The sequence below is a fragment of the Mastigoproctus giganteus genome, chromosome 10 (assembly GCF_048544385.1).
Source record: "Mastigoproctus giganteus isolate SK-2022 chromosome 10, ASM4854438v1, whole genome shotgun sequence".
Taxonomy (NCBI): domain Eukaryota; kingdom Metazoa; phylum Arthropoda; class Arachnida; order Uropygi; family Thelyphonidae; genus Mastigoproctus; species Mastigoproctus giganteus.
The window spans coordinates 150,772,707-150,800,260 of NC_143584.1; the positions used below are offsets into that span (position 1 = coordinate 150,772,707).

The 27,554-nt window shown below is 41.1% G+C and overlaps 1 protein-coding gene across 1 annotated transcript in view; it reads left to right on the top strand.

The window, feature by feature from the left end:
* Nucleotides 1-231: 231 nt before the first annotated feature.
* Nucleotides 232-27,554, top strand: part of LOC150079377 (lysozyme-like) — a 39,849-nt gene continuing 12,526 nt past the window's right edge. The window contains exon 1 of the mRNA XM_090383489.1: nt 232-339. Coding sequence (XP_090239615.1) covers nt 294-339 — 46 coding nt within the window. The 5' untranslated portion in view covers nt 232-293. The remainder of the gene's footprint in view (nt 340-27,554) is intronic.

The following is a 27,554-nucleotide window of genomic DNA, read 5'->3' on the forward strand; positions in this document are numbered from 1 at the left end:
AGGTTTGTTTCCAGGGCAAGCCTTTGACAACTCGGCTACTTCGGACCTTAATAAAGATTTTCTTTATACTTCTCCACGACCACATAAATGAACGGAGTTTACAAATAATAATTTTGACAATGAGTGGGATTATTGCCGTAATGACAGCCACGTGTTTGAGCTGTAACTATTTCCGTGTGTTGTTTTCGTTGCATTAGTCTACCATCCTTATACTAAGCCTGTTTGAAGAATGCAACAACACTTTTTTATCACACAGGCGTCCTTTTCACTAGCGTTACTCAATAACTTGCAAGATGTTCATGTTGGTCGCGCTAGTTTTCGGTCTTGTCTTACTGACAGGTAGGTGCAGTTACAAATATTAATTAATTAAAGAAAGGAAAACGATGAATTTAATACTAAATCCGGGAAATTTTAACGTCACCTCGACAACAAGGCCGAAACCATATAAGAAGGCAGCTTTCGACGCAACTTTTAGGAGACGCATTTTTTTAATGAAATGTTTGTCTAAAGAGGTGAAGTCTATCGTTAATCATGCCGGAGAGAGAGAGGGATTAGGTGTGTGTGTGAAACACCAAAGTAACTAATGCTATAAGGTGTGTGTGTGTGTGTGTGTGTGTGTGTGTGTGTGTGTGTGTGTGTGTGTGTGTGTGTGTGTGTGTGTGTGTGTGTTCTTCGATTGGTTTTCTGTTTGCTGGGCAAAAACCTCGAGTTTCCGTAAAAACATGCAACCCTCACCTGAGACCAGCTACCTCAGCAATGTTGTGAAAAAACACACAAAAATTCCTCGCGTTATTCACGAGATTCGAACTCTGGTCTTTTCCAGCAGGTGACAGACAGATCCACCAACCAACCAACATAAGCTCTGGAAATCCTGGCATTTTTCCATGTTTGCTACGGTAGAAAATAATTTTTAGTTATTTTGTTTTTATTAATAATTAATACCGACTTTACTTTCGATGTTCGCGTGGCGCCGGCAATCCAATACTGCTGAGTACACCGTTACGTTAAGACGTTCTTGCTATCACTGGACCATTTAGTCTTTTATTACACGCAAATAGTTCATTCTTCACCTGTGTATGGTACGTCAGTTATATTTAATTGGCAACTAAGTATATTTTGTGCACTTTTCTTACAGGGCCGACCACAAGCTCAACCGATACTGTCGAACAGGGCCCCGCGCTCAAATAGGGTAAATAATAATACCAGGATGGTATTATTATTTACATTAGGATGGTTGAATGGGAGAAGACAGCGGGTGGTAATTAATGGGTGCTGCTCTTTGTGAAATAATGTTATTAGTGGAGTCCCACAGGGTTCGGTGTTGGGTCCTCTCATGTTTTGTATATTTATCAATGATATTGATGAAGGTATATCAAGCTTAGTGTCGAAGTTTGCAGATGATACAAAAGTTTGCAGGGTTGTTAATGACAGTAATGGCAGTGTGCTACTGCAACAGGATCTAGTTAATTTGGGCAGATGGGCTAAGAAGTGGCAACTGAAGTTTAACCTTAACAAATGCAAAGTACTGCATATAGGTAGAAGTAATCCCAGAGAAACGTACCAACTGTGTGGTACTACACTTAAAGTGGTGGAAAATGAAAAAGACCTGGGAGTAATTGTGCAGTCAAATATAAAGTTTTCTGAGCAATGCAGACAGGCTGCCAGGGCAGGTCATGGGGTTTTGTCAATTATATATAGGAATTTTCCTAGCAGGGAAAAGGAGGTGATTGTCCCTCTGTATAAGGCAATGGTCAGGCCACGCCTTGAGTACTGCGTACAGGTCTAGAGGCCTCATTTTAGGAAGGATGTAGATTTGCTTGAGTGTGTACAGAGAAGGGCAACAAGATTGGTGAGGGGAATGAGGGGATCCTCTTACCAAGAGAGGCTTAAGTTGTTCAAATTGCAGTGGCTGGAGACTAGGCACCTGCGCGGTGATCTGATTGAGGTGTATAAGGCCTTGAATGGGTTGAACACGCTGAATTCTGATGGGATCCTTCCACTTGTTCAGATTACGAACCTAAGGGGGCATAAATTCAAATTAAGAAAAGTTAGATGTAGAATAGATGTGCGGAAATTTGCCTTTACCCAGCGGGTGGCTAATTGCTGGAACAAACTTCCATCTGTTGTGGAAGTTGATAGGTTAAATAAATTTAAGGAGGAACTGGACAGGCATTTTGAGGGAATTGTGTGATTTTTTTTTTTTTTTTTTGGCTGATGCTGCATAAGCTCATACACTTGGTTTCTTGCATCACATCCCACTACTACTACTACTACTACTACCATCCACGTATTTTCCCGCATTTCTATATCAACGAGCCTACCGCCGTCTTAATGTCTAGTAACCCACATTATCGCCACTCCAAAAGCGTTTGCGCCAGGCGTCCTGAAACCTGATCAAAGTTTTCTAGGAAAGACTAACTTCACTATCAATTATTTACATAGAAAATGAGGTAGCAAGAAAAAATTGGTTACGACGATATCATTAATGACTTTGCAGCCAGAGGAGCTAGAAATATTTTGTAATTATTGCACATGAATTATGTATTTATGTGCAATAATTGCTTTTATAATATAGATGTGTGTGATTATTGGTTCACATTGTTATTTATGACTGCAATTGCTAAACAACATTGTTAATTAATGTATTAAATATTATACGTATTTAAAATTTTTGTTCAGTGTAATATAAAATTATTTAATTATTTCTTAGTTACAGTAAAATTTGAAAAAATAAAAAATTAAAAAAATCACTGTTACAAAAAGACCCCGTATAAGTTTTGCACAGGTAATTCTGGAACAGGGTCCCACAAATTTTGGGACTGGTCCTGCTTACTTTTCACAGAGTAGTAGTAGTAGTAGTAATAGTGACATGCGATGCAAGAAAGCGCAAGCGTATGAGCGTATGCAGCATCAGCCAAAAAAAAAAAAAAAAAAACCAATTAACACGACCAATCCCTCTATATGTTTGTCCAGTTCCTCCTTAAATTTATTTAACCCATCAACTTCCACAACGACAGATGGAAGTTAGTTCCCACAATTAATCACCCGCTGGCTAAAGGAAAATTTCTGAAAATCTATTCTACATCTGTCTTTCCTCGATTTGAATTTATGCCCACTTAGGTTCGTAATCCGAACAAGTGGAAAAATCCAATCAGAATTCAGCGTGCTCAAACCATTGAAAGCCTTATACACCTCAATCAGATCACCTCGCAGGTGCCTAGTATCCAGCCGCTGCAATTTGCAGAACTTAAGCCTCTCTTGGTAAGAGGATCCCTTCATTCCCCTCACCAATCTTGCTGCCCTTCTCTGTACACGCTCATGCAAATCTACATCCTTCCTAAAATGAGGCCTCCAGACCTGTACGCAGTAATCAAGGCGTGGCCTGACCACTGCCTTATACAGAAGGACAATCACCTCCTTTTCCCTGCTAGCAAAATTCCTGTATATCATTGACAAAACCCCATGACCTGTTCTTGCAGCCTATCCTATCTGCATTGTTCAGCAAACATATCTGACTGCACAATTACCCCCAGGTTTTTTTTTCATTTTTCTACCACCAAGTACAAGTGTAGCACAACACAGTTGGTACGTTCCTCTGCGGTTACTTCTACTCTTATGTTAAACTTCAGTTGTCACTTCTCAGCCTATCTTACCAAATTTTATAGACCCTGTTGCAGTAGCACACTGCTATTACTGTCATTAACAACCTTACCAACCTTTGTATCATCTGCAAACTTCGACATTAAGCCTGATATATACCTTCATCAATAACATTGATAAATATACAAAATAACAGTGGACCGAACACCAACACCAACACCAACAGTAGTTAACATATACACTGGTGTTCAAAGAAAGTGCATCACTCCTTCAAATTGTAATTGTTCGTCCGAATAACGTAAGTATATGGCAATATTTCTTATAGATTGCATCAGATAAGACTGACAAGCGTAGGTGATAACGTAACATTGCATCGGCTGTTACTTTCAGCTATATAAGCACACTCTCCAAAAGTTGCAGTCATTTCTTGTTTGTGTCGGGATGGCGAGTTATGTGCAGTTGACGCCATGACGAAAGGGTTCTATTGTTGCTTTACGTGAAGGATGTTCTTCCCGTCATATTGCTTATAGAGTGTCTTGTAATCAGTCGAGAGTGAGTAGATTTCTTTCCAAACTCAAGAATTCTGGTTTTGTAGATAGGAAAAAAGGAATCGGACACAAAGGAGTCTCTACACCAAAACACGACCGCGTTTTGAAGCGCTTATGCCTTAAAAACCATAAAAGCTTCTTCGTCTGAGCTGAAAAGAGAATGGGAAGAACATACAGGAGTGGTAGCAAGTGCAGTAACAGTCAGAAGACGCCTCTTCAAAAATGGACTTGTAGCCCGTCGTCCTAAGAAGAAGCCCCTCCTCACGCAAAAAATAAAAAAGGCCTGATTAATTTAGTGTAAGAAGCATGTCAAATGGATTCCCCCCCCCACCACCACCACCAGCAGTGGAAGTCGGTTATTTTCTTGGATGAGAAGAAATTCAACCTGCATGGCTCTGATGGGAGACAAGCGATTCGCCGTAGACGTGGTGAAGAATACCATCCACACTGTATGGTGTCTACAGTGAAATTCCCCACCAGCCAAATGATATAGAGGTGCATTTCTTATCGCGGAATAGGTCACCTGCGGTTTTTAAAAGGTTCCGTCTGGCTACCAATGGATACTTGGCTATATTGGAAGGCAAATTGCTGCCAACCATTAGAGACCATTTCAACCTGCCAAGTAACTGCATCCTTCAGGGCGACTCTGCTCCTTGTCATCGGGCGAAAAGAGATTCGATAGTAGTGTGTTATTCTGCATTAGAGGTTCGATAGTAGTGTGTTATTCGCGGATAACGTTGCACAAAAGGTGAAGCTATATAACCGGGACGTCACACATACTGCTTCACCTTTTGTGCAAACGTCATCCGCGAGTAACAGCTCCCGGTCGGAGAAATCCGCAAGGGAGATTTAGCTACCTGAAGCTAATACCTCAACCAAGGACAACAGGTTGGATCAACTGCACTACTTTAGTACAGTTGATCCTGTTGTCCTTGGTTGAGGTGTAGGAATTTGTATGTAGGAAGGCATATCAGAGGTATAGGCGGTGGGGGCTGAATGAGGCTCAATTTTATCATGCATGTTATAGGAATAAAAAAAAAAATTATTATAGGGCTATTTATGAGAGTAAATGAAAGGCTTGGAGAAGTCTAGTTACTAGTGTGGGCAATACAGATCCTTGGGGATTAATTTATAAACTAAGTATGAATAAAGTAAGACCTGGAGAGATAATGAATACGGTAATCGTCAATGGTGTGGAAACAACTGATTGGATTACAACAGTGCAGGCAATAACATCGGAGTTGTTTCTTCATGAGGAAAAAAGGGGGGGGGGACAACAGAGCAAGAAGGTATCAGGGACTCTCATGTAACACACCTTGAGTCTGTTGATATTAGCTTATTTACTTTAGAGCAGCGTTTCTCAAACTTTCTGAGCCGACACCTTCCTTGAACTGTAAAATTTTCCCGGCGCCTACCTTGAAGTAAAACATCCATAATTATGCAATTTCTAGTTCTCCGGCAAAACTAGAGTTTCTCCTATTGTGTGTGGTTTTTTACATTTCGCGATTCTGTAAGAAACTTGGTACGACGCTAGCAATGCATTTGATGGAACAGAAACTATTTTTTTTAACGTTTGCTTTTGTTTATTAAACTCATCTAATTTTCTTTAAAATAATTTAAAAGTGCCGTTTTAATTTGCCTGGTCTCATATTATCTGCAGCCAAAACTTTCGTACAAAACAAACACATTGGTTTTTCACAGCCATCTATAATAATACTTGTGAATCCTAATGATAAAGGTTGCGGGGCCCATAGATTCCGTCCCTTCACAGTGGTTACAAAATGCTTTTTGTGCCTGGGATATGGGCATACATCTGAACACTGCTCCCATAGCTCTTCCACCTGCAGCCATTGTGCCCGTAATGGACACGTCCATGCAGAATACCCTCACGGTGTCAAACAGCCCAGCTGCATCAACTGTAAGAGAAGGAAGCCGGCCCACTCCCACTCCTACTGATGTATCCTGCCCAGAGTATCAACGAGCACTTGAACTGGTACGGCTAAGAACTGCTGATGAATAATCCAAAAACAGTTACGAATCGACGTCTTCCCAGTCGCAACACTGCAGTAGTCAATCCCAATCTTAATCACAACTCTACCAATCTAATCACTCCTGGAACAAAACTTTGCATAATGCAAATTAATGGACATAGGTCACGAGCTGTTAATGATGAGATCCGTCTTTCAGGAGAAGAACACTCCATCGATATTGTTGCCATCCAGGAGCCCTATTATGCAAAGGTGCAAGTTGGTTCTTCGATTAAATAATGGGGTATGCTGTTACTGTAATACAACCAGTCTCCGAAGATCCCAAATCCTGCATTGTTGTACTTAATCGGGAACTTGATTTACTGGTAGTACACTGGCTCTTCAACAAGTTTGCAACTTGCATCCAAGTCACAGCTTCTACATTATCATTTTATTTGATTTCACTCTATTGCCCACCCTCAGCCGATTTCAATGATTCACTGAACTATCTGGAGTTTGCTCTCAATTTTCTGCACAGGAAATCTGTTCTTATTGTCTCCGATGTAAATGCCAAGTCATCATTCTGGCACAGCCCCATCTCTGATGCTTGAGGCCACTTGTTGGAGGACTTCATTGTCTCCCACAACCTTATAGTTCATAATCTACCACAGCAATATTTCACATATAGTAGCTTTATAGGAGAGTCCAATATCGATGTCTCAGTAACGACCAATGACCTCAGCACCCAAATTTCTGACTGGAAGACAATCCCAGACTGGACGTTCAGTGACCGTAGAGTGATTAGCTTCTACATGGCAACACACACAGCCGCCCCTCCCCTCAGGGCCCCTAGACAGCTTGACCCTGTGAGGTTCTCAATCAAGGATGCCGATTGGCAGACGTTTGGCGACTCGATTACCAGGATTTTCCCACATGCAATCCTAACCACCTTAACTCATCTGCAGCTAATGAATTGGTCGATATACTTAAGCAAGCACTAATAAAGGTCTCGTATAAGTCGGCAAGGAAAAAGTCCATCCGTCTCACTGTTTGCTCATGGTGGTGGTGTAATGAGCTAGCAACAATGCGTAAGGAGGCTCATAGAGCGCGACGGATTTATCAGCGCCATCGCAACTGGTCCCCCTCTGAAGTGGCAAGATTATACAGTAGCTACATTGCCAAAAAGAATGAATACACAAAGGCCATTGCCGCCAAGAAGAGAGCAACCTGGACCACATTTGTTAATGACTCGAGGAATTCCAATCCATGAGGCCTTCTTTATAAGATAGCAAGGGAAAAAACATACATGCCTGATATCTTTGGCAGAGTCACAACCGAAACTGTAGAGACCTCGAACTGGACTGACACAATAAATCAAATACTAGACAAATTTTTTCGGGAGGATGATTCCTCAGGGAATCTACCAGAGCATTCAGCTATACGAATGGCCAATAAAACCTATGACAATAAGGCAACTACCAACCCCTTTACCATTGATGAACTGTCGGCAGTGATTAAGGATAAATCCCAAAAAATGCCCTGGGATGGACCTAATAGAATATGTTTTTATTCTGAGCTTCTTCCAAGATTAGCCCGTCTATCTACAATTACTGTACAATAGATGCCTGCAAAATGGAGTATTTCCCAAAATTTGGAAAGTAGCTCTCCTTCGGCTCACCAGGAAACCTGGTAAACCTCCTGACGCCCTCCCCCGCTCCCTCCCTAATGCCCTCCTGGAAAATCTCGGGAAAATAATGGAAAGACTCATGGCACAAAGAATCATGCATTGCTCTGTAAACAAAACCTCTTCTCCCCAGCACAGTATGGCTTTATGCCAGGGTGCTCTTCTGAGGAGGCACTGTTTGACCTGGGCAAAATTCTACATCCAAATATGAACTGGCTATCTTTTTGATTTTGAGGGCGCCTTTGACACTGTCTGGTAGGACAGTGCATTGGCCCGCCTCCGCCAGGCTCAGTGCTCCCTCCAGCTATATCAGCTCTTTCGAAATTATTTAACAGAGCGTGAAATAGCAGTTAAATCCAACTACCTGCAGGTAACAATGCAGGTGAATGAATAAATGAGGAAGATGAAAAATTGGTTCTGTGGGTTTGAAGTTGGACAGTAAATGGATGTTGGCTGGTGGCGGCACATGTTCGGACTGTTTTGAAAGAGAGAGCGGGAATTATAGAAGCCAATTCAGAAGAACAGTGCCCATGGAAGTATCTGTAGAAGAGGCATGCAGCAGAAACAGTACGTCTATGAGAAAGCGAGTGGAGAGACTTAGAGATGAATCATTAATTAACCTAACTGCCCTCTTCTCAATGGAATCAAGAAGCCTGAGAGAGGTTTTGGGGGGCACCACACCAGATATGGGAACAATATTCCATGGCAGGGCCGATTTGCGATTTATACAGAGTCTGGCTTATGTTACCCATTTATGGACTAATTCAATGGAAAGGTTCGGTGAAACACAAGTAGTTGCTCTTGACATCTCAAAGGCTTTTGATCGTGTTTGGTATAAAGGACTTTTAAACAAGCTTCCATCTTATGGTTTGCCAACTGTTTTTTGTAATTGGTTACCCAGTTTTCTCTCTGATCGCTCGTTGAGGGTGATGGTAGATGGCTCTCTGTCTTCTAACTTCTCCACTAATGCCGGTGTCCCCCCCAAGGTTCAGTTCTCTTCCCCACTCTTTTCCTCTTGTATATTAATGACCTTCTTCCATTGACTGGAAATCCTATCCATAGTTTTGCCAATGATAGCACATTGCATTCCACTTTCCATTTTGAGAAATCTTGTCCTGCTCAATCAGCTTCAACTTCTCGAAAATCTGCTACCAATTCCTTAAATGCCGATCTTCAAGTAATTCTCCAGTGGGGCAAAGACAACTTAGTTGATTTCAACCCCTCTAAAACTCAGTCTTGTCTTACATCTCGCAAAAAGGATTCTTCTGCTTCTGTGCTTATCTTTAGTGACACTCCGATTTCTAGGCAAAATGATATATCTCTTTTGGAGATTACCCTGACTTCTAATTTCTCTTGGCACAAGCACATTACAAATACTGCTTCCTCTGCATCTAAAAAACTTGGTTTTCTCTTTCGCTCTCGGCGTTACTTTTCTTCCAAACAGCTGCTCACTCTGTATAAATCGCAAATCCGCCCTGCCATGGAATATTGTTCCCATATCTGGGGTGGTGCCCCCAAAACCTCCCTCAGGTTTTTGATTTCATTCAGAAGAGGGCAGTTAGGTTAATTAATGATTCATCTCTAACAGAGTCTCTCCACTCGCTTTCTCATAGACGTACTGTTTCTGCTGCATGCCTCTTCTACAGATACTTCCATGGGCACTGTTCTTCTGAATTGGCTTCTATAATCCGCTCTCTCTTTCAAAACAGTCCGAACACGTGCCGCCACTAGCCAACATCCATTTAGTGTCCAACTTCAAACCCACAGAACCAAATTTTCATCTTCCTCATTTATTCATTCAACTGCCGTTTTCTGGAACAACCTTCCTTCATACGTATTTCCTGAAAATTACAATCTACAGAAGTTCAAGTCCAATGTTAACAAATATCTTCTTTCGTTTTCTCAACCTCCGACCCAAGCACGGTACTAAGTACTATAGGTTCTAATACCTCTCGTGTTTGCGGTTCACATAAAAAAAAAAAAAAAAACAAGACCGACCTCTCGAGGATGCCCCCAAGGTTCTGTCCTAAGGCCCCTTGTTGTCTGGAATATGGTCTTCAACAGCTGGCTCACAAAACCCTTGGATGAATGTAAAACAATGGCTTTCGCAGATGATCTCACTATCGTTGTTCCTGGAAATTCCCGCTTTGACCTACAGTGTAAAGCAAATCGTATCCTATCCGATCTCAACTCCTAGACGGTGCTCAAAAAAGCTACGAATCAATCCTGACAAAGCAAAACTGATGCTCTTCAAATCCAAGCTAGATCTCAGATGCCCACCACAAATTAAGATCTCTGGAAAGCAACTCCCGATCGTAACACAGACGAAAGTTCTAGTTGTGATTATTGATCACAAGCTGAGCTTCCACCAACATCTTATGCACTTAGGGACCAAGGCTAAAAGATTCTCAGCGGCCATCATTAGATTTTCCAGATGTGACTGGGGACTGTCAAATAAAATTGTCCTTATATTACAGAGCGGTCTTTTTGTCTATTGTGACACATGCGGTTGGAGCGTGGTTTCGTAGAGTGAAACTAGTCAAAATGAGAGACAAACGTAACTCCATCCAGCGAAGCATGCTTTTGTCTACTCATAGAATTTGTCGGACAGTGTCCACAGCTGCCATTCAAGTGATCGCCAGAACATTACCACTGGATTTGTACGTCATATATCGAGGTCTGAACTTCAGGATCAAGAAGAAAATTCCATCTATTTTTTTCATCGCGTTCTGCCTGGAGTTAGTTCATCCGGTGCAGCTGGGTGTTTTTTTTTTTTTCAAAAGCACGAAATATTTTTTATTATTATTAATTTTTTTTCTGCTTAATTTGCCACTTAGATATGGCCTTATTGAAATGTATTGTCTACTATAAAGCGTTTAGGGCGTAAGCCTCAAGCTATGGAAAAGTCTAGACTATGTATAAGTATAGTGCGAAAGCATTAATAATACATAGACAAATCTGAATGAACAGAATATTAGCAAAGCGGCATCGTTTTAAGTTATATCTCATATTGCGAATACCTTCACAACGAATTTCCATGATATTGCACTACTTCGAATAAGTAACGCTTCACCTGAGGAGAAGACTAATGTTACTTATTCTCAGATGGATACCACCACCCAGACGGCACCGTTTCAAGGCTATTTGGCCCTTCTGTTTTGCCATCATTGCATCACTCGGGTACCTACCCACCCACCCACCGAAGAAGTAATATTCTGTTCATTCAGATTGATTATTCTAGGAGGAGACTGGAATTGTGTTTTAGACCCAGTTAAAGACAAGACAGGTACGGGGGATCCCACAAGAGGTACGGGGGATCCCACAAGAGGCACAGGGGGCTCTTTGGAGCTCAACAGTTTGTGCTTAAAGCAGGACCTGATAGATGTATGGAGAATGAAATATCCCATAAATCATGGAGCAACCTGGTCTAGGGGTACAGTAGGGAGCCGCATTGACCGATTCTATGTCCCAAGTAAGATAGCAGAGAAGGTAACTCGGGTAAGACATATTAATATTTCCGGACCCGTTCTATAACGGATCACAAATTAGTCATAATGGATTTTCCGTTAGGTTTAACTGTAGAATAGGGAAAGGGCACCTGGAAGTTAAAACCGGTGCTCTTGCAAGGTGACCCGCATGACATTAAAAGATTAACGCATCATTTGAGAAATTCTAGTGACTGGACTGAAGGAAGCTGGGCCAACTACAAGAATGCAATAAAAACATCTTTTCAAAAACTAACAAGGGAAAAGAGTATGAAAAGCAGGAGAGAAATAAGGAATCTCTATGAATTTCGGAGACTCCTAAAGTGTTGCCAGGACGGAGTGGGAGAAAGAGAAGTACAAAAAGAAATTCTGTCGCTATTAGAGAGGCAGGCAGAAAACGATGCAGTCCAGATGCGTATATGTTATAGAAAAGCAGATGAGTCATCTTCTTTCTTTTTTAAGCAATTCAACAGATCACACAGAGGCAGCAGTCTTATCCATCAGATACAGGAAGGCCCACGCCAACATCAGTATACTGGCGACATTGTTAAGTGTTTTACACGTGTTTATAAGCAAATGTAGACAGCATTCAGTGGAACAGCTTCACCAGTGAGTTGGGAAATCCTTGCAAATCTAAAAGATTTGCAAGGATATTGTAAACAGAAACAATACAGCATAGTGGTGGCTGTACTTGATTTATCAAAGGCTTTCGACAAGCTTTCCCATGAATACCTAAGAAGTTTGAAGTTTGCTACATACAGTCCAATTTGGTTCTCTATTAAGAACAGCTATTATAAGTCTGTACAAAGGGGCACAAACTACTCTTTTGATTAATGGTTACAGCTCAGAGAAAATAAAACAAGAACGGGGGGGTCAGACAGGGGTGCCCACTGAGCCCTGCGCTATTCTCATTGGCATTAGAGCCCATATTAAGGCAATTAGTTATTTCCAAAAACATCAGTGGGGTTCATCTTCCTGGCCCGCACTCTGATTGTAAATAAATAGCACATGCGGATGACGTAATCTTAACTTTAGCGGACAGCAGTTCTCTACAAAGAGCGCTGGATATTTTCAGCTATTTCAGCTTATCTAGAGGTCTATGTCTAAACAAAAGCAAGACCAGATGTCAACAGTGGGGAATTGAGATTCCAGTACAATTGCCAGTAGGCCTCACGGTCACGACAGCCCCTGTAACTATCCTGTGGGTACCCTTCGCGAAATGACCGGCAGTATCATCCCGGCAATTGCTAGATTCTTGGGAGGATGCTCTGTCAGAGTGGAATCTGGGGATGTTATCTTTCTATGGAAGGGTTTGTATTATGTGGACGATTTAGGGACCGATTTTGATAAACATTGTATCAATTACGTCATTCAATTATTGCACGCAGAAAAAGGTAATTCGAAAATTATTTAAATTTTTCTGGAACAGTAGACAGCAAGTAGTGACGCAGCAGAGGCTATACTGCAAGAGATGTGAGGGGGGGGGGGCTATGCAGTACCACAGCTGAACTGGTTAAGGTGAGCATATGTGTTAAAGAACATCCGAACGGCTCTATGGGGGACCCATGCAGCGGCTGCCTTAGTGAAATATAATATGGGGAGGTTTATTGAATTGTTAGGAATGGAACATACTGGTCCAACAGCAGAAATAATATAACACCCTTTTATAAACTGGTAATCAAAAATTTACAAGATTTATCTGAAGGGGACCTGTACATGGGAAACAAGCTTAAAGTTTCAGAGATATATTGGAAGTTATTCGATATGAATGTACCGATGCTGCGAAGCTGGCTGAGACTGGACACGACTCAAATATTGAGTAACCTACATCATCATATAGGGTATGAGTCGCGGAAAGACCTGGCATGGAGAATAATACACGGGCATTTTCCAGTGGAGACGAATAAAGCCAAATTTAGAGGGCACGTGAATGTTGAATGTTTATACTGCAAGGCGCATGAAACAGTGGAACATGCATTCTTCTCCTGTCCGGTTATCCAGTGTATCTGGCTCAGTGTGCACAAAACATTGGGAACACCGCGCTTGACCAGGGAACAAGTACTATCCTTACAGTTTCTGGCCCCGATTTCCAGAGCGACGCGCATCCTGATATACCTCTTAAACGAAGACAAATATCATGCCTAGAAAATTAGGAAAAGAAAAGAAGGCTCTGCAACGGAGGTGTCAAAGTGTGCCCTTCGAATGATGCATGTTGCAATCAAAAGATATTTGGTACTAGAGTTACTACAACTTGGAAAGCAAAGATTTTTACGATTATGGTGTTTTCCCACACCTTTATGTCGGCTAATAGGTGATAACGTATATGTGCAGCTTAGATGGTAATGGTCAGTCTAGGTTGAGGGAAGTGTACGTACTAACTTGATCAGCTTAACTATTAGAGGGAAAGGGACCAAGTCAGCTGCAGGCATTTGGTCTCTCTCTCTCTCGCATGTACAACGGCTGAGCTTTGTAAGCTGCATGTAATAAAAGGAGCGTGAAAGAGGGGGACGACCCCAGAACCTATGTAGGGCAAGCCAACTCCAGGCGGCTGCCAACCTGGTGGTCACATGGACTGGGCCTTCCTCGGAGTGTGTCAGTGGGAGAGTGAGAAGCCCAATTGGGTTGAGGTATATAGACATGAGTGGATAAGGGCGATTGTCTCTTTCCGTTTATCACAGGGGGTAGGGTGGTTGTTTTTTTTTTTTTTTTTTTTTTTTTTAAACCATATAGACCACTATGTGGTTCCACAACAGGACCCATATCCTTGATGGGTTCAAGCTTACAGAAATACCTGGACAACTGGAAGTCACGTCTGGTTTAACCAGAATGCCTACCTCCCTACTGATGAAGGCTAAAGAGCCAGAAACGGCACCGGCGGGAAGAATTAATCAACTTTGTGGGACTCCGATTGGGTAATAACAGTCCTCGGTAGTGGGGACGCATTACCCAGTCGGGGTATGGAGCTTTGAGTTTGCCTGAGTATTAAAACTAAATATCCCTTTCATTCTTCTACAGCATCTTTCTCTCTTCCTCTTTTACTGTGACTTTTCTATCCTGTTTTTCGCTTTGCTCAGTCTAATAGGGATATTGAGAATAGCTGAAATCTTTATCCAATACTATTTTCAAAATGGTGCCGTCTGGGGGGCCTGATGGCCACTGAGTTTCCTAGAATAGGTAACAACAATCTTTTCTACTGGGGAAGCGTTGCCTATTCGAGGAATATATGAGCTTTTGAGTGTGAGTGAAGGAGCAACTGTCCCTTTCTTCCTTCTACGGCATTTCCTTCCTCTACCTCTCCTACTATCACCTTCCTACAACTTTATCTCTTTTCTAAGTCTAATAGGGATAGTATAAGGATAACCGAGAACTTTATCTCATACCATATTTCAAAACGGTGCCGTCTGGGTGGTGGTATCCATCTGAGAATAAGTAACATTAGTCTTCTTCTCAGATGAAGCGTTATTTATTCGAAAGAGTGGAATATCATGGCAACTCGTTGTGAAGGTATTCACAATATGAGATATAACTTAAAACGATGCCGCTTTGCTAATATTCTGTTCATTCAGATTTGGCTATGTATTATTGATGCTTTCGCACTATACTTATACATGTATAGTCTACTTATTTTTATTAATTACTCTTTTTTTTTTTTAAATCAGTATCACTGGTTTTTTATTTCTTTTACTATTTCTTTTTTCCCCTTTTATAAAATACTAATAAATAAAATTTATTAGTATTTTATAAAAGTATTTTATTAGTATTTTATAATTTTATTTATTAGTATTTTTTTTCTTCATAACCTGCACCACGGGTGACTTTTTCTTTTTTTTTTTTTATTCCTTTGTCCCCTTTGGAATGGGTCCCCAGAGGATCCTGGCCCACCTTCTGGAAACACTAGGTGGATCAGCGTCTCTTTTGAAACAGTACATGTTTTACTGGCCCACTTTCCCGTGGTATGGACATGTACCCAGAATCATCTGTCCAGGTGACTGATGCTTCTAGGTAGCCAAGCGGCCAGACACAACAACAGAACACACATAATACACAAATAACCTACGTCACACAAATCTGGCCAATTTGTAGTGATACTGTTCTTCACAGAGATACGAAGCGGAGTTAAACAGACGTTCTAGATGCCGCCCATTACATATACACATGTCCACATGTCCATGTCAGTAGTGTGTTTACACCACGTTTCTACCATGGGTGGCAATTGTTGGCCCAAAGCCACCTAACTGGTATGCCCCTGGACTTTTTGCAACGTTTATGGGAAGACTAGGCATACATTCTATATGAATGCATAATATATGACATCCCCAGAACAGAGCTAATAGCACAGATTGGCCCCTTCCCAGGGGAGAAGAACATCTGTCCATCATAGAAGAGGAAAATTATAAAGCCTTTACATCTTTCACACAGAAAGTATTCGAAATGCGCAGAACTATCCAAAGAATGGATAGTTCAACAATAATCAATAGTTAAAATTGCCCAAGTTTCCCACCACGCCCAGACGATGACTTAAAAAATGAAAGAAGAACGAATGAATGAGAATGAAAGACAGAATGAATAGGCTGGGTACTGAGTGAACAAGGAATTATGGTAAAAGGGAATAAATGGCAGTTTTTGTGAAAGAAAAAGTGGCCTTGCAAGAGGGAAAGAGAGAGAGTGAATGGAAATGAGTGGAACAGCAAATTTAATTGGCCGAAAGAATATAAAGTTAAAAATAATTTACATTACTTTATATATACTAACAACACAAACAGTATCACTGCATTCTCCCCTGACCTGCAAAAAACTTGCGTCTAGATCTGCACCACAACTGAAGAGTAACAGTAAGTTGAGGTGCCCAGAAGGGCAACGCAATAAGTAAGAGTCGAATAAATGAAATGAAAGCCATAAGAATGAATGAAAGTGTGTGTGTGAGAAAAAGAACACAAACCATAAATGCTACAGTTAAGTACACACTAACCCTAGTTTTAATTAGTATTTAAATTTACATTACACATCATTGCATCCCCCCCACTGGTGTGTGAGACAAAGATGAATGAGAGTGAGTGAAAAAAGAGAAAAATATATATATATGAAACTTGAAAGAAAAAACAATATATATATAAAATTTAAGAAAAAAGTATTAAAAAAAGTATAACAATAGAATTCAAATAGAGTGAGAATGCAGATTATGAATGAAGTAAATGCGTATCTCTCCCACCCCTTTGCCTGGTGGGTTCCCCACTGCCAACTAACATATTCGACCCCGGAGCTGAATGGGCAGCTTGACCTTCCTACCGGCTTTTACACTACTTGGACTTAACACCGAGAAGACATTCTGCAGTTTGCTGCCGACACGCCATTGGCGATCTGAACTGGGTATTCTAACCCGGTTCTCTTTAAAACCCCATCCCCGAGTAGGGGAGGGAGGAGCAGGTCTCTGTCTCCTCTCTTCCGTGCCTATGCCCCCCCATACTTCGCCTGGTGGGCTCGTCTCCACTGAGCTCTTTCAGGATGCCTATTCTTCTGTTTTTCCCCCAGTCTTCAGCTGCTTTCGTCAAGGTGACTACGGTGGGCTGAGACAGTATTTAAATTCTATACAGTGGGACCAACTGATGATGTTACCAACAGCAAATTCAAAATGGGAAGCATTCAAAGAATTTATCCTGGAAGCTACAAGGCGTTACATACCAACTAAGAAATATTGTTCAAGGTTTAGGTCTAAATGGATGTCAGATGAACTAATGAGATACATGGCAGAGAATAAAAATGCATGGGATACATATAAATTAATGGGTGACATGGAAGGCTATGATAGATATCAGCTGATCTGTAAACAAGTCACAAAGGAGATTAGGCAGGCAAAGGCAGATTATGAGAAATCTATGGCAAAGGATGCAAAGAAAAACAACAAAGAGTTCTTTACCTACGTAAACTCTAGAAGGAAAGGGATGAATCAGATTGGTCGACTGGATATTGATGGTTCAACTGTTGATGATCCTGCTCAGGTGGCTAACAAACTAAATGAGTATTTTGCATCTACATTCACCCATGAGGAGTTATTCAGGGAGGGGGAATGCCAGAGGTGAGTTAAACTCTGGCAGTGAGCTGGATGATTTTATAATAACTGATAGGAAAGTGGAGGAGAAATTGTTGTAGATAAACATAAAAGAGGCACACCCGGGATGGACGGTATCTATCTAGTTATATTAAAGGAGGCAGCAAAGGAAGTAAGCAAACCCTTAGTCATAATTATGAGAGCTTCTTTGGACTCAGGGGAGGTACCCATAGACTGGAGATGTGCAAATGTGACCCCAATTCACAAAGTAGGATCAAAGGGCAACACAAGTAATTATAGACCTGTTAGTTTAACTTCTGTTCCAGGATAATTAATGGAGGCACTGGTTCAAGAAGCACTGCAGGATCATCTAGACGAGACTTCAGTTATAGCTCGGACACAGCTTGGTTTTATTAAGGGAAAGTCTTGCCTGACCAATTTCACTGGACATTATGATGTGGTCACAAAGGAACTGGATGCAGAGAATAACTTTGATATCCTATATTTTGATCTTAGAAAGGCTTTTGAAACTGCTGCACATGGAAGAGTGCTGCACAAATTGGAGCAGTGTGGCATTGGAGGCAAATTGCTGCTATGGATAAAGGGATGGTTGAGTGGGAGAAGACAGAGTAGTAATCAATGAACACTGCTCCTCGTGGACTAATGTTATTAGTGGAGTCCCTCAGGGTTCAGTATTGCGTCCAGTGTTGTTTTCTGTATTTATAAATGATAGTGATGATGGTATATCAAACTTAATGTCCAAGTTATACGAAGGTTGGCAGGGTTGTTAAGGACACTAATGACAACATGCTGCTGCAACAGGATCTAGAAAAGTTGAGCAGATGGGCTGAGAGGTGGCAAATGAAGTTTAACATTGACAAATGTAAAGTACTACAAATGGGAAGCAGCAACCGCAGATTGACGTATCAACTCTGTGGTACTACACTGACAGTGGTTGAGAACGAAAAGGACCTGGGGGTAATTGTGCAGGCAGTTATGAAGTTTTCTGAGCAGTGCAGACGGTCTGCAAGAGTAGCTCATAGTGTTTTGTTAATGATATATAGGAATTTTTCTAGCAGGGATAAGGAGGTTTTTTTTTTTGGTGGTTGTTGGCGCATCGGCTTCTATGGCCATAATGCACCTCCTAAGGTTTTTGCAGTACTTTGATCCAAGTCCGAGGCGGGATTCGAACCCGCGACCTTTGGGTTGCCAACGCAGGTACTTTACCCACCCGGCTAGCCAGGTCGGCAGGATAAGGAGGTGATTATCCCCTTATATAAGGGGGTACTCGTTTGTTACGTCGTCAGACGGTCACGTTATTTTTAGCTCCTGTATTATCATGTTAGAACTATGGATTTATTTCGTGTTAAAAGTGCAGTTTTTTACCAAATAGATAATTACAACTTGAGAATTCTGTTGGTAAGCATAGTTTTGTGTTATTAGAGCTCGCTTTCGAGTTTCTTCCATTTTCTTCTCGCTGCTATTGTTCTTTGGTCACTCAGCTTAGGCGCCATAGCCGAAGCTTTTGGGAGGTGGCCACTCCTTTGCCCGACCACCACAGCTCTATCTTGCTAATTTGACTGGGGGCTGTTTACCCCCTTCCGTGACCTTGGACGGGCGTCGCATTGAAGCTACCAGTTACACCGTTTTGTGCCTCCGGTGTTTACTTCCTTCTTACACTTACCCAGTGCCAGCAGTGCTTGTCTCAATAGCACGCATGCGTCGCAAATTTTCACCATCTGCATAAAGATCTGTACAGCACACCCATTTTATGCCAAGATCAGCTACCAGACTGCAAAAATTTGACCTGAAGAGTCTGTTCTCCTGGACCCCGCGAAGACTGAAGAGGTTTCAAGTTAAACTCTTCTTTTGTCTTAGTGTCATCACTTTCAGATATTAAATTTGCTCTTCGCATATATTTCTGATTTCAATTAACATGAATGATAAACAACCTACTGCAGCTGATATCTTTTCTCCGTTGCCATCTCTTGGTGAGATCTCAACACCTCTGACCCCTCAAGTGCCATTGACTCAATCACTGGAACCGACTATTGCCTCTCAGGAAAGCTCATCTTCAAAAGTTGCTACTGATTCTCTTTCACAATCAACTATTGACAAAGAACGTCAGACGGAGCTCCCTTCGAGTAATAAATTTGGAACTGCAGGTGCAGAGGAGAAAAATAATTTCACAAATGCTCGGGCAAGCGACCCGGGACAGAATGTTCTTATTTTATACGACAGAATTGCAAAAATGAGACGGGATCTCTCCAGCTTCCTTTCTTATGAAGGCAACAAGATTACTAAGCAATCAGGTAACACTATAATGGATAAATGGCTCAATTTGGAGACTGTTGCGACTTATCTCCTTGTAGAGAATGAAAAGCTAAAGGCCCTAAACATAGAAATAAATACACGTACCAATCTTTTGGAAAGAGTTATAAATACATTTTCCGGTATAACAACAACAAATAAGGCTTGTTTGGCCAAACAATCTGTTAGTGACAGTTCCTCTACAGACAAACCTACATTAAGACATGATGCGTCCCCTTCCCCGATTGTCACGGATGATTCAACTTTGCAGGAAGACACTGCTACTGACACTTCTATTGTCAGGACCTTTGCTGATGCTGTCAGTTCCGCTGCAAATGTTCCTAAAGTGAAACCTGACAATGTCTTAATTCTTAGAGCTTCTGAAAACAGTGATTGTAAGTCAAGTGCTGACGTTAAGACATTGGTGGCTAAAACTCTTAAATCAGATTTAAAAAATGTTAAGATCAAGTCTCTTAGGCTAGTGAGGAACAAAGGAGTCTTGCTGGAAACGGCCTCTAAAGCAGATCTGGAGTGTTTGTCCTCCTCGGAGTCTTTCACATCTGCAGGTATCAGCTCAGGTGTTCCTCGAAAGGGAAACCCCACTGTACTGATTTATGATGTCCCAAAGGAATTGACACGTGACGAGATACTTGAACATTTATATAACAAAAATCTTGGCGATTCGGATTTTACATTTGAGGAGGTTAAGAACGGAACTTTCTTTCGTTTCTCAACTAAAGCAAGGTCAAATTTATTTGTAAACTGGGCTGTTAGTTTTTCTCCCAAGATTTACAAACATATAATTACTCTGGAGCGCATATTTCTTGCCTGGAGTTCCCATAGACACAGACCTTATACTGTTGTGACGAAATGCTTTCACTGCTTGGGATACGGTCACACCGCTCAGTACTGCACGCGCGAGTCCCCGTCTTGCAGTCACTGTGCGCAGGGTGGTCATGTGTTTAACGAGTGTCCTAATAAAAACGAAGAGCCATCGTGTATCAATTGTAAGAGAGGAAAACGTGACTTTCACCATTCGGTGAGAGATAGCAACTGTCCAGTCTACAAAAAGGCCTTGGAACCAGCACGACTGAGGATTGCCGATGAGTAACACACCCAATTCCAGTGTATATAGTGTAAATAATTCCCCTGCTGGTGATGTTAATAGTACGAACTTGCCTAGTGTTCAGTCTATTAATCTGAAATTTATGCAGATCAACGGGCATCATTCTAGAGTTGTTTCGGACGAGATTAGATTAACAGCAGAACAAAACTCAATCGACATCATCACTATTCAAGAGCCATATTTTGCTAAAGGGCGAATGGGAGATTGTTCAAAGATCACAGGTTATTCTCTTTCCACCCGAGTAATCCAACCTGCTCACCAGCAACCGAAGACTTGTATTGTTGTATTAAACGACAAAATTGATGTAACTGTCATTAACGGTCTCTGTCACCAAACTGCAACTTGTATCCTTGTCACATATTCTACCATGACCTTTTATATCATCTCAATATACTGCCCTCCATCTGAAGACTTAAATAACTCATTAAATTATTTAGAATCCACAATGAATTTTCTGGGTCCTCATAATGTCCTTATTTCAGCGGATGTAAACGCCAAGTCTAAGTTTTGGTTTAGTGCACGCTCTGATGCTCGAGGGCAATTACTGGAAGAATTTATTATTAATAATAATATGAAGATTTTTAACAGACCTCAACAGTTCACTACGTTCTCCAGCTTCTCCGGAGAATCAAATATTGATATCACCTTCTCAAATTCCTTCTGTAATCTAGCTATCAACGATTGGACTGTACAACCTAACTGGACAACAAGTGACCATCGAGCAATTTCTTTCTCGGTCTCCATACCTTCTCCTCCCTCAGATTCGAGTATCTGTGTGCCTGAGTACGTTCGCTTCTCAATTAATAACATTAATTGGGACATATTTGAACATTCTGTAAATGCTGATTTCTCCAAACTGACTAACTCTCATTTTGACGCCATGTCTGTGTCTGAAGCTGCGACACAGATTCAAAAAATTTTGATTAATGCATCATATAAATCATCAAGGAAAAAACGTGTCAATTCCAGAACTTGTTCCTGGTAGTCGTCAGAATTATCTTTGCTTCGGAAACAGGTCCACCACGCTCGACGCACCTATCAGCGCAATCGTCATTTATCTCAGGCTGATGTTCGCATCTTTTATAATAATTACGTTGATCTCAAGAAACGTTATGTGAAGGCAATTGCTACCAGGAAGAAGCAAACTTGGACAGAATTTGTGCACAACTCTGGTAATGCAGACCCGTGGGGGCTACTTTATAAAATTTTAAGGAATAAATTATTTACACAAGAAGTGTATGGATCGATCATATACAATGGTCTGGAGACCACTAACTGGACGGATTCTGTAAATATTATTCTAGATAATCTTTTTCTACAGGACAATGTGAGCTCCGACTCTGATTTTCACACTAATACTCGTTCTGCCAACTCTCTGTACGTTTCTTCAATTAAGACTGAGGCTTTTAGTGCCATCGAGTTGGACACAGCTGTCAAACAAGTGAAAGTTAAGAAATGCCCAGGGATGGACATGCTGGAGAGTACCTTTATAGTACGGCTCGCCAAGATTAAGCCCAGTATACTTCTACAACTTTTCAACAAATGTTTAGATGCTGGGACTTTCCCAGATCTGTGGAAGACAGCCCTTATCAAGCTGATTAGGAAACCTGACAAGCCCCCCCCCCCCCCAGGAACCGAGGTCTTATCGGCCTATAGCTTTATTGGCCAACCTTGGTAAGCTATTAGAACGTTTAATTGCCCTGCGATTAAACAACTTGTTATTGGAACGGGGATTAATTGCGCCTGATCAATACGGATTCACTCCTGGACGGTCCTGCGAGGACGCCCTTGTAGACTTCATTTCTTCTGTTGAACACTCCAGTTTCAAGTATACTCTTGTTATCTTTATTGACTTCGAGGGTGCTTTTGATTCCCTTTGGTGGGAAAGTGCCCTCGAACGTTTACGTCATGCCGAATGTTCCCAGCAACTTTATCTTCTAATTAAGAACTATTTCTCTAACAGATTTATCACCGCCAGATCTAAGTACAGACAAATTTTGCGTCAGGTCTATCGAGGGTGTCCTCAAGGCTCCATTTTGGGACCACTTTTCTGGAACTTTGTCCTGCAAGGTTGGATTACCCGAACTTTTGACAACGTGAAGATCATGGCATATGCGGATGATTTGACAGTCCTTGTTGGTGGAAATTCAAGGTCTTCTATTGAAATATCCGCTGAGAAAGTTCTATCTGATCTTCAACAATGGACAGTTGAAAATAAGTTAAAAATTAGTTCTACCAAGACAAAAATTATGATCCTTGGCTCTAAATTGGATGTTCGTCGACCACCAAGAGTTAAAATAAACAACAGACAAATACCTCTAATAACGGAAATTAAACTTTTGGGAATAACTATTGACAGCAAGTTAAACTTTCTCCCTCATTTATCCAATCTGCGAATTAAGATCAGAAATTTCACCGGCGCTCTTGTCAGAGTTTCTAGAACTGAGTGGGGTCTTTCTAGAAGATGTTTAAGAATCTACTATAACTCTGTGTTTCTCCCTATGGTTACCTATGCTGCTGGCGCTTGGTTCCATAGGGTGCGGACTGTACAATTTCAATCAAAATTGATGACAATCCAGCGTACAATGTTACTTTGTATTTTGAAGATTTGTCGAACAGTTTCAACACCTGCTTTACAGGTTTTAGCCGGGACGTTACCACTCGATCTCTACGTAATTTTCAGAGGCTTATGTTATCGCCTGAAACGTCAGATTCCCACTGAGATCCTTGGTATTTCTATTAACACTCAAGTCGATGTTAAAGCCGAACGACAAAGAATTTGGCAAGAGTTGATCAACTTGTGGCAGGGTAGGTGGGATGACACAACACTGGGCAGTGTAACGCGTAAGTTTTTTCCTGAAGTTGACTCTCTTACGGATAAAAAATCTACAGTCTGGTTTAGCCTTGACTTGTTTACCTCCTATTTGATATCAGGACACGGATCATTAAATAAGAAATTGTTTAAATTTCGCTTGTCTCCTACGGAACTCTGCCATTGTGGCGGTGTGGAAGATTGGCAGCACGTGTTGTACTCTTGTCCCTCATACAATGAATTTCGAGTAACTCTGCAGAATGCAATTCCCAACTTTTCATCAGGATTGGAACCTAATTTTGTATCAAATGCCACGAGTTACCGCGCTCTTCAGGATTTTGCTAAGGCAACCTTCAATAAAAGGCTCGCAATTCTTTCTGCAATGACTACACATGCGAATGTTTCAAATTCAGCTCAACTCTTCACCTTCACTGCAATGACGTCCATTTTCTCAACAAGATCTACCGCTCTGGACTTGTGCTCTGTGTGTGTGTTGTGTTTTTTTTTTTTGAAACTCTACAAGTGTCCTACAACTGAAACTCAATTTGGCGATGAAAATTCCTGTGCTCCTTTGTTCGGATGGCTGTTAACTGACTGTGACTTTGTTATTGGTGATTAACTGTGACTTTGCTACTAATGACTGCAGGACTTACTGGATTTAACCTCAACTGTTTTTAAGGTTTGTTTAAGACTTCTGGGCTTGTGCAAAGTTTTGTCGGTTGAATGGGTACTGTTATCCTTAATTATTTTCTTTGAACTTGTTTTTTTTTTTTTTTATGTTAATATGCATGAGATTACTTTCATTGTTTACTTTGAAATTATCTGTGTTTACCTCAATCTGTTGAGGTTTTCTTTTGTACAGTATTTAATCTTTGTATATTTGTATAAGTTAACGAGGCGGAGATGAACTAACGTTCCAGGTGCCGCCCAAGACAAATAAATACAAATACATACATCCCCTTATATAAGGCAATGGTCAGGCCACACATTGAGTACTGTATACAGGTCTGGAGGCCTCATTTTAAGAAGGATGTAGAGCTATTGGAACGAGTACAGATAAGAGCAACAAGATTAGTGAATGGAACAAAGGGTTGCTCTTACGAAGAAAGGCCTAAATTTTGCAAATTACAGTGTCTGGAGACTAGGCAAATGCGAGGTGATCTGATGGAGGTGTATAAAGTCTTGACTGGTTTGAGCATGCTCAATGATGATGGAATTCTTCGTCTTGCTCAGAATAATCATTTGAGAGGGCATAAATTCATATTGAGGAAAGACAGATGTAGGATAGATGTGCGGAAGTTTGCATTTAGCCAGCGGGTGGTTGGTTGGTGGAACAGACTTCCATCCTTTATTGTGGAAGTTGATAGCCTAAATAAATTTAAGTCTGAGCTGGACAGATACTTGGACCGAACGAGGGGTGAAATGGGAGCGTGTTTTTTTTTTTTTTTTTTTTTTTTTTTTGGCTGATGCCGCATTAGCTTGCTTTCTTGCATCGTATGCCTCTACTAATGCTAATGCTAAACCGACCGAGTACACCCCTTAACAATGCCACCAAATTCTAATCACCGTCTAAATTCTACCGTTTGCTTATAAATCTCTTTTGGCCAAATTCTAGTGTACACCCCCCTCCCCCCTCTTTTTTTATTTTTAGGCCTTGCCACTTCGTGCCACCACCTTGTCTGACCTACCACCTCGTGGCAAAGTGTGAGTAACGGTGGGTACCAATAGGGGCCCAACGACTAAATGGTCAGAGAAACAACAGAATGCCACACAACAGACCACTCCCCACACACTTTTTAAATCTCTGGCCTCCACAGAGTTCTGTGTCACTCACAAAGAATACAACGGGGAGATGGGGGAAACCCCTGGTGTCGTCAGACAACTAATACACTTTACACTTTACAGTAGTGGTTTACATTTGTTACAGGTAAAAAATGGTTGGAAGAACGGTCCATTACAACTCTTAGCTGGCCAGGAAACAACCTGGACCTGAATCCTATAGAGAACTGTTAGAATCGTGTGGAATCTGCAATTGCCAGAAAGAAACAAAAGACCCTTCTTGAACTTCAGAAAGCCATAATTCGTGTTTGGAACCACGAACTATCAGTTGATTATCTTCAGAAATTGATCTTGTCAATGCTTCGACCGTGTGCTGCTGTCATCAGGGCCAGAGGCGGTTCAACTAAATATTAGTTTGCGCCTGAAGAACTTTCATTTTGTTTTCCATTTAAAATGATAAACTGATGCAAATTGAGGGCTTCTGATAACATTTCAGCCATAATTGTTGTGTTTACCAAAACTGTTCTATATAACGGTTGCAAATGGTCATTTTGGAATATTTTGAGAGCACCTGTCAAATATTACTTAGCTATAACTATTAATAAATATGGTTTTTTTAGTATTTCTATTTGTGATTCTAGTTATTAATGTAACATACCACCGCGAAAAAGGGTTAGAAATGTGAAATTCCTAGGCGATGCACTGTCTTTGAACACCAGTATATTTCATCAGGAGCAGAAATCTGATGATCTCTTGCACCTTCTCACACTGTCTTTTCGCTGTCGAATTTCGACTGTTAACTTGGGCAAACCTAAAAACAAAGCACCACCAGATCATCTCCTGCACAATGATGACTGAAGACTACAACAGCTACAAGATGATCTGTAATAGAGCCACAGAAAAGGTTCTACAGGCAAAGGCAGTTTATGAGAAATCGCTAGCAAACAGAGCAAAGAGGATGGGATAAGGAATACTTCACATATATAAATGCTAAGAAAAGCAGGACAAACCAGATCGGACCTTTACTTATGGGAAAGGGGCTAGTATTAAACACACCAGCTTCCGTTGCAGGTGAACTCAACAGTTATTTTGAATTGATATTTACAGAAGAAAAACCTTTTGTGGCAATGGAAAATTGTGGGAGCGAAGTTGAAAAATATGTAATTAATGATATTGAAATTTCGCATGATTATTTAATGAAAATACTTTGGGGCCTACAGGTCAGTAAGACTCCTGGAGTTGATGGAATATACCCTATAATCTTAAGGGAGGCGGCAAGTGAGGGCATTGAACCATTGAGGTTAATTATGCGAACATCACTAGACTCTAGAGAGATTCCGTTGAATTGGATTGGAAAAGTGCCAGTGTATCTCGCGTACATTAGGGTGGTTCTAAGAGTGAAGTGGGAAATTATCGACCTGTCAGTCTGACTTAAGTGGTAGGGAAAATCATGGAGGCAATGATCAAGGGTGGAATTCAGGATCATTTGGATAGAATTAAAATTCTCAAGGATACTCAGCATGGTTTTGTAAAGGGAAAATCATGTTTAACAAATCTGGTTCGCTATTTGTAAACAGTCACTCATGAGCTGGATTTAGGGAATAATTTCGACATTGTTTATTTAGATTTCACAAAGCTTTTGACTCAGTCCCACATGAGCGGTAAGCTGGAACAGGTTGGAATCACTGGGAAAATCCTTAGATGGATATCAGGACAGGAGGCAGAGGTTTGTGATAAATGGCTATTCCTCAGATTGGATTGATGTGAGAAGTGGGGTTCCCCAAGGATCAGTATTAGGACCACTGTTGTTTTTAATTTTCATAAACGACATTGATGAAGGGATAGAGGGCGTGATGTCTAAATTTGCAGATGAAGTAAAATTGGTAGAGTAGTTAATGATCACTGTCAAGCTGAGCTTCTTCAGAGAGACCTAGATAGACTTCAGGAATGGTCAGAAAAATGGCAGCTATGCTGTAATCTAACAAAGTGTAAGGTATTACACCTCGGAAACAGTAATCCAAAAATAACTTATTCACTTGGTGGAGTTCAACTAAACCCAGGAAGGATTTAGTTGAACCCTGGAGGAAAAGGACTTGGGTGTTACGATACAGTCAGACATCAAATTCTCAAAGCATTGTAAACAGGTTGCAAGGAAGGCCCATGGTGTCCCATCGATGATCTATCGAACTTTTGCAAG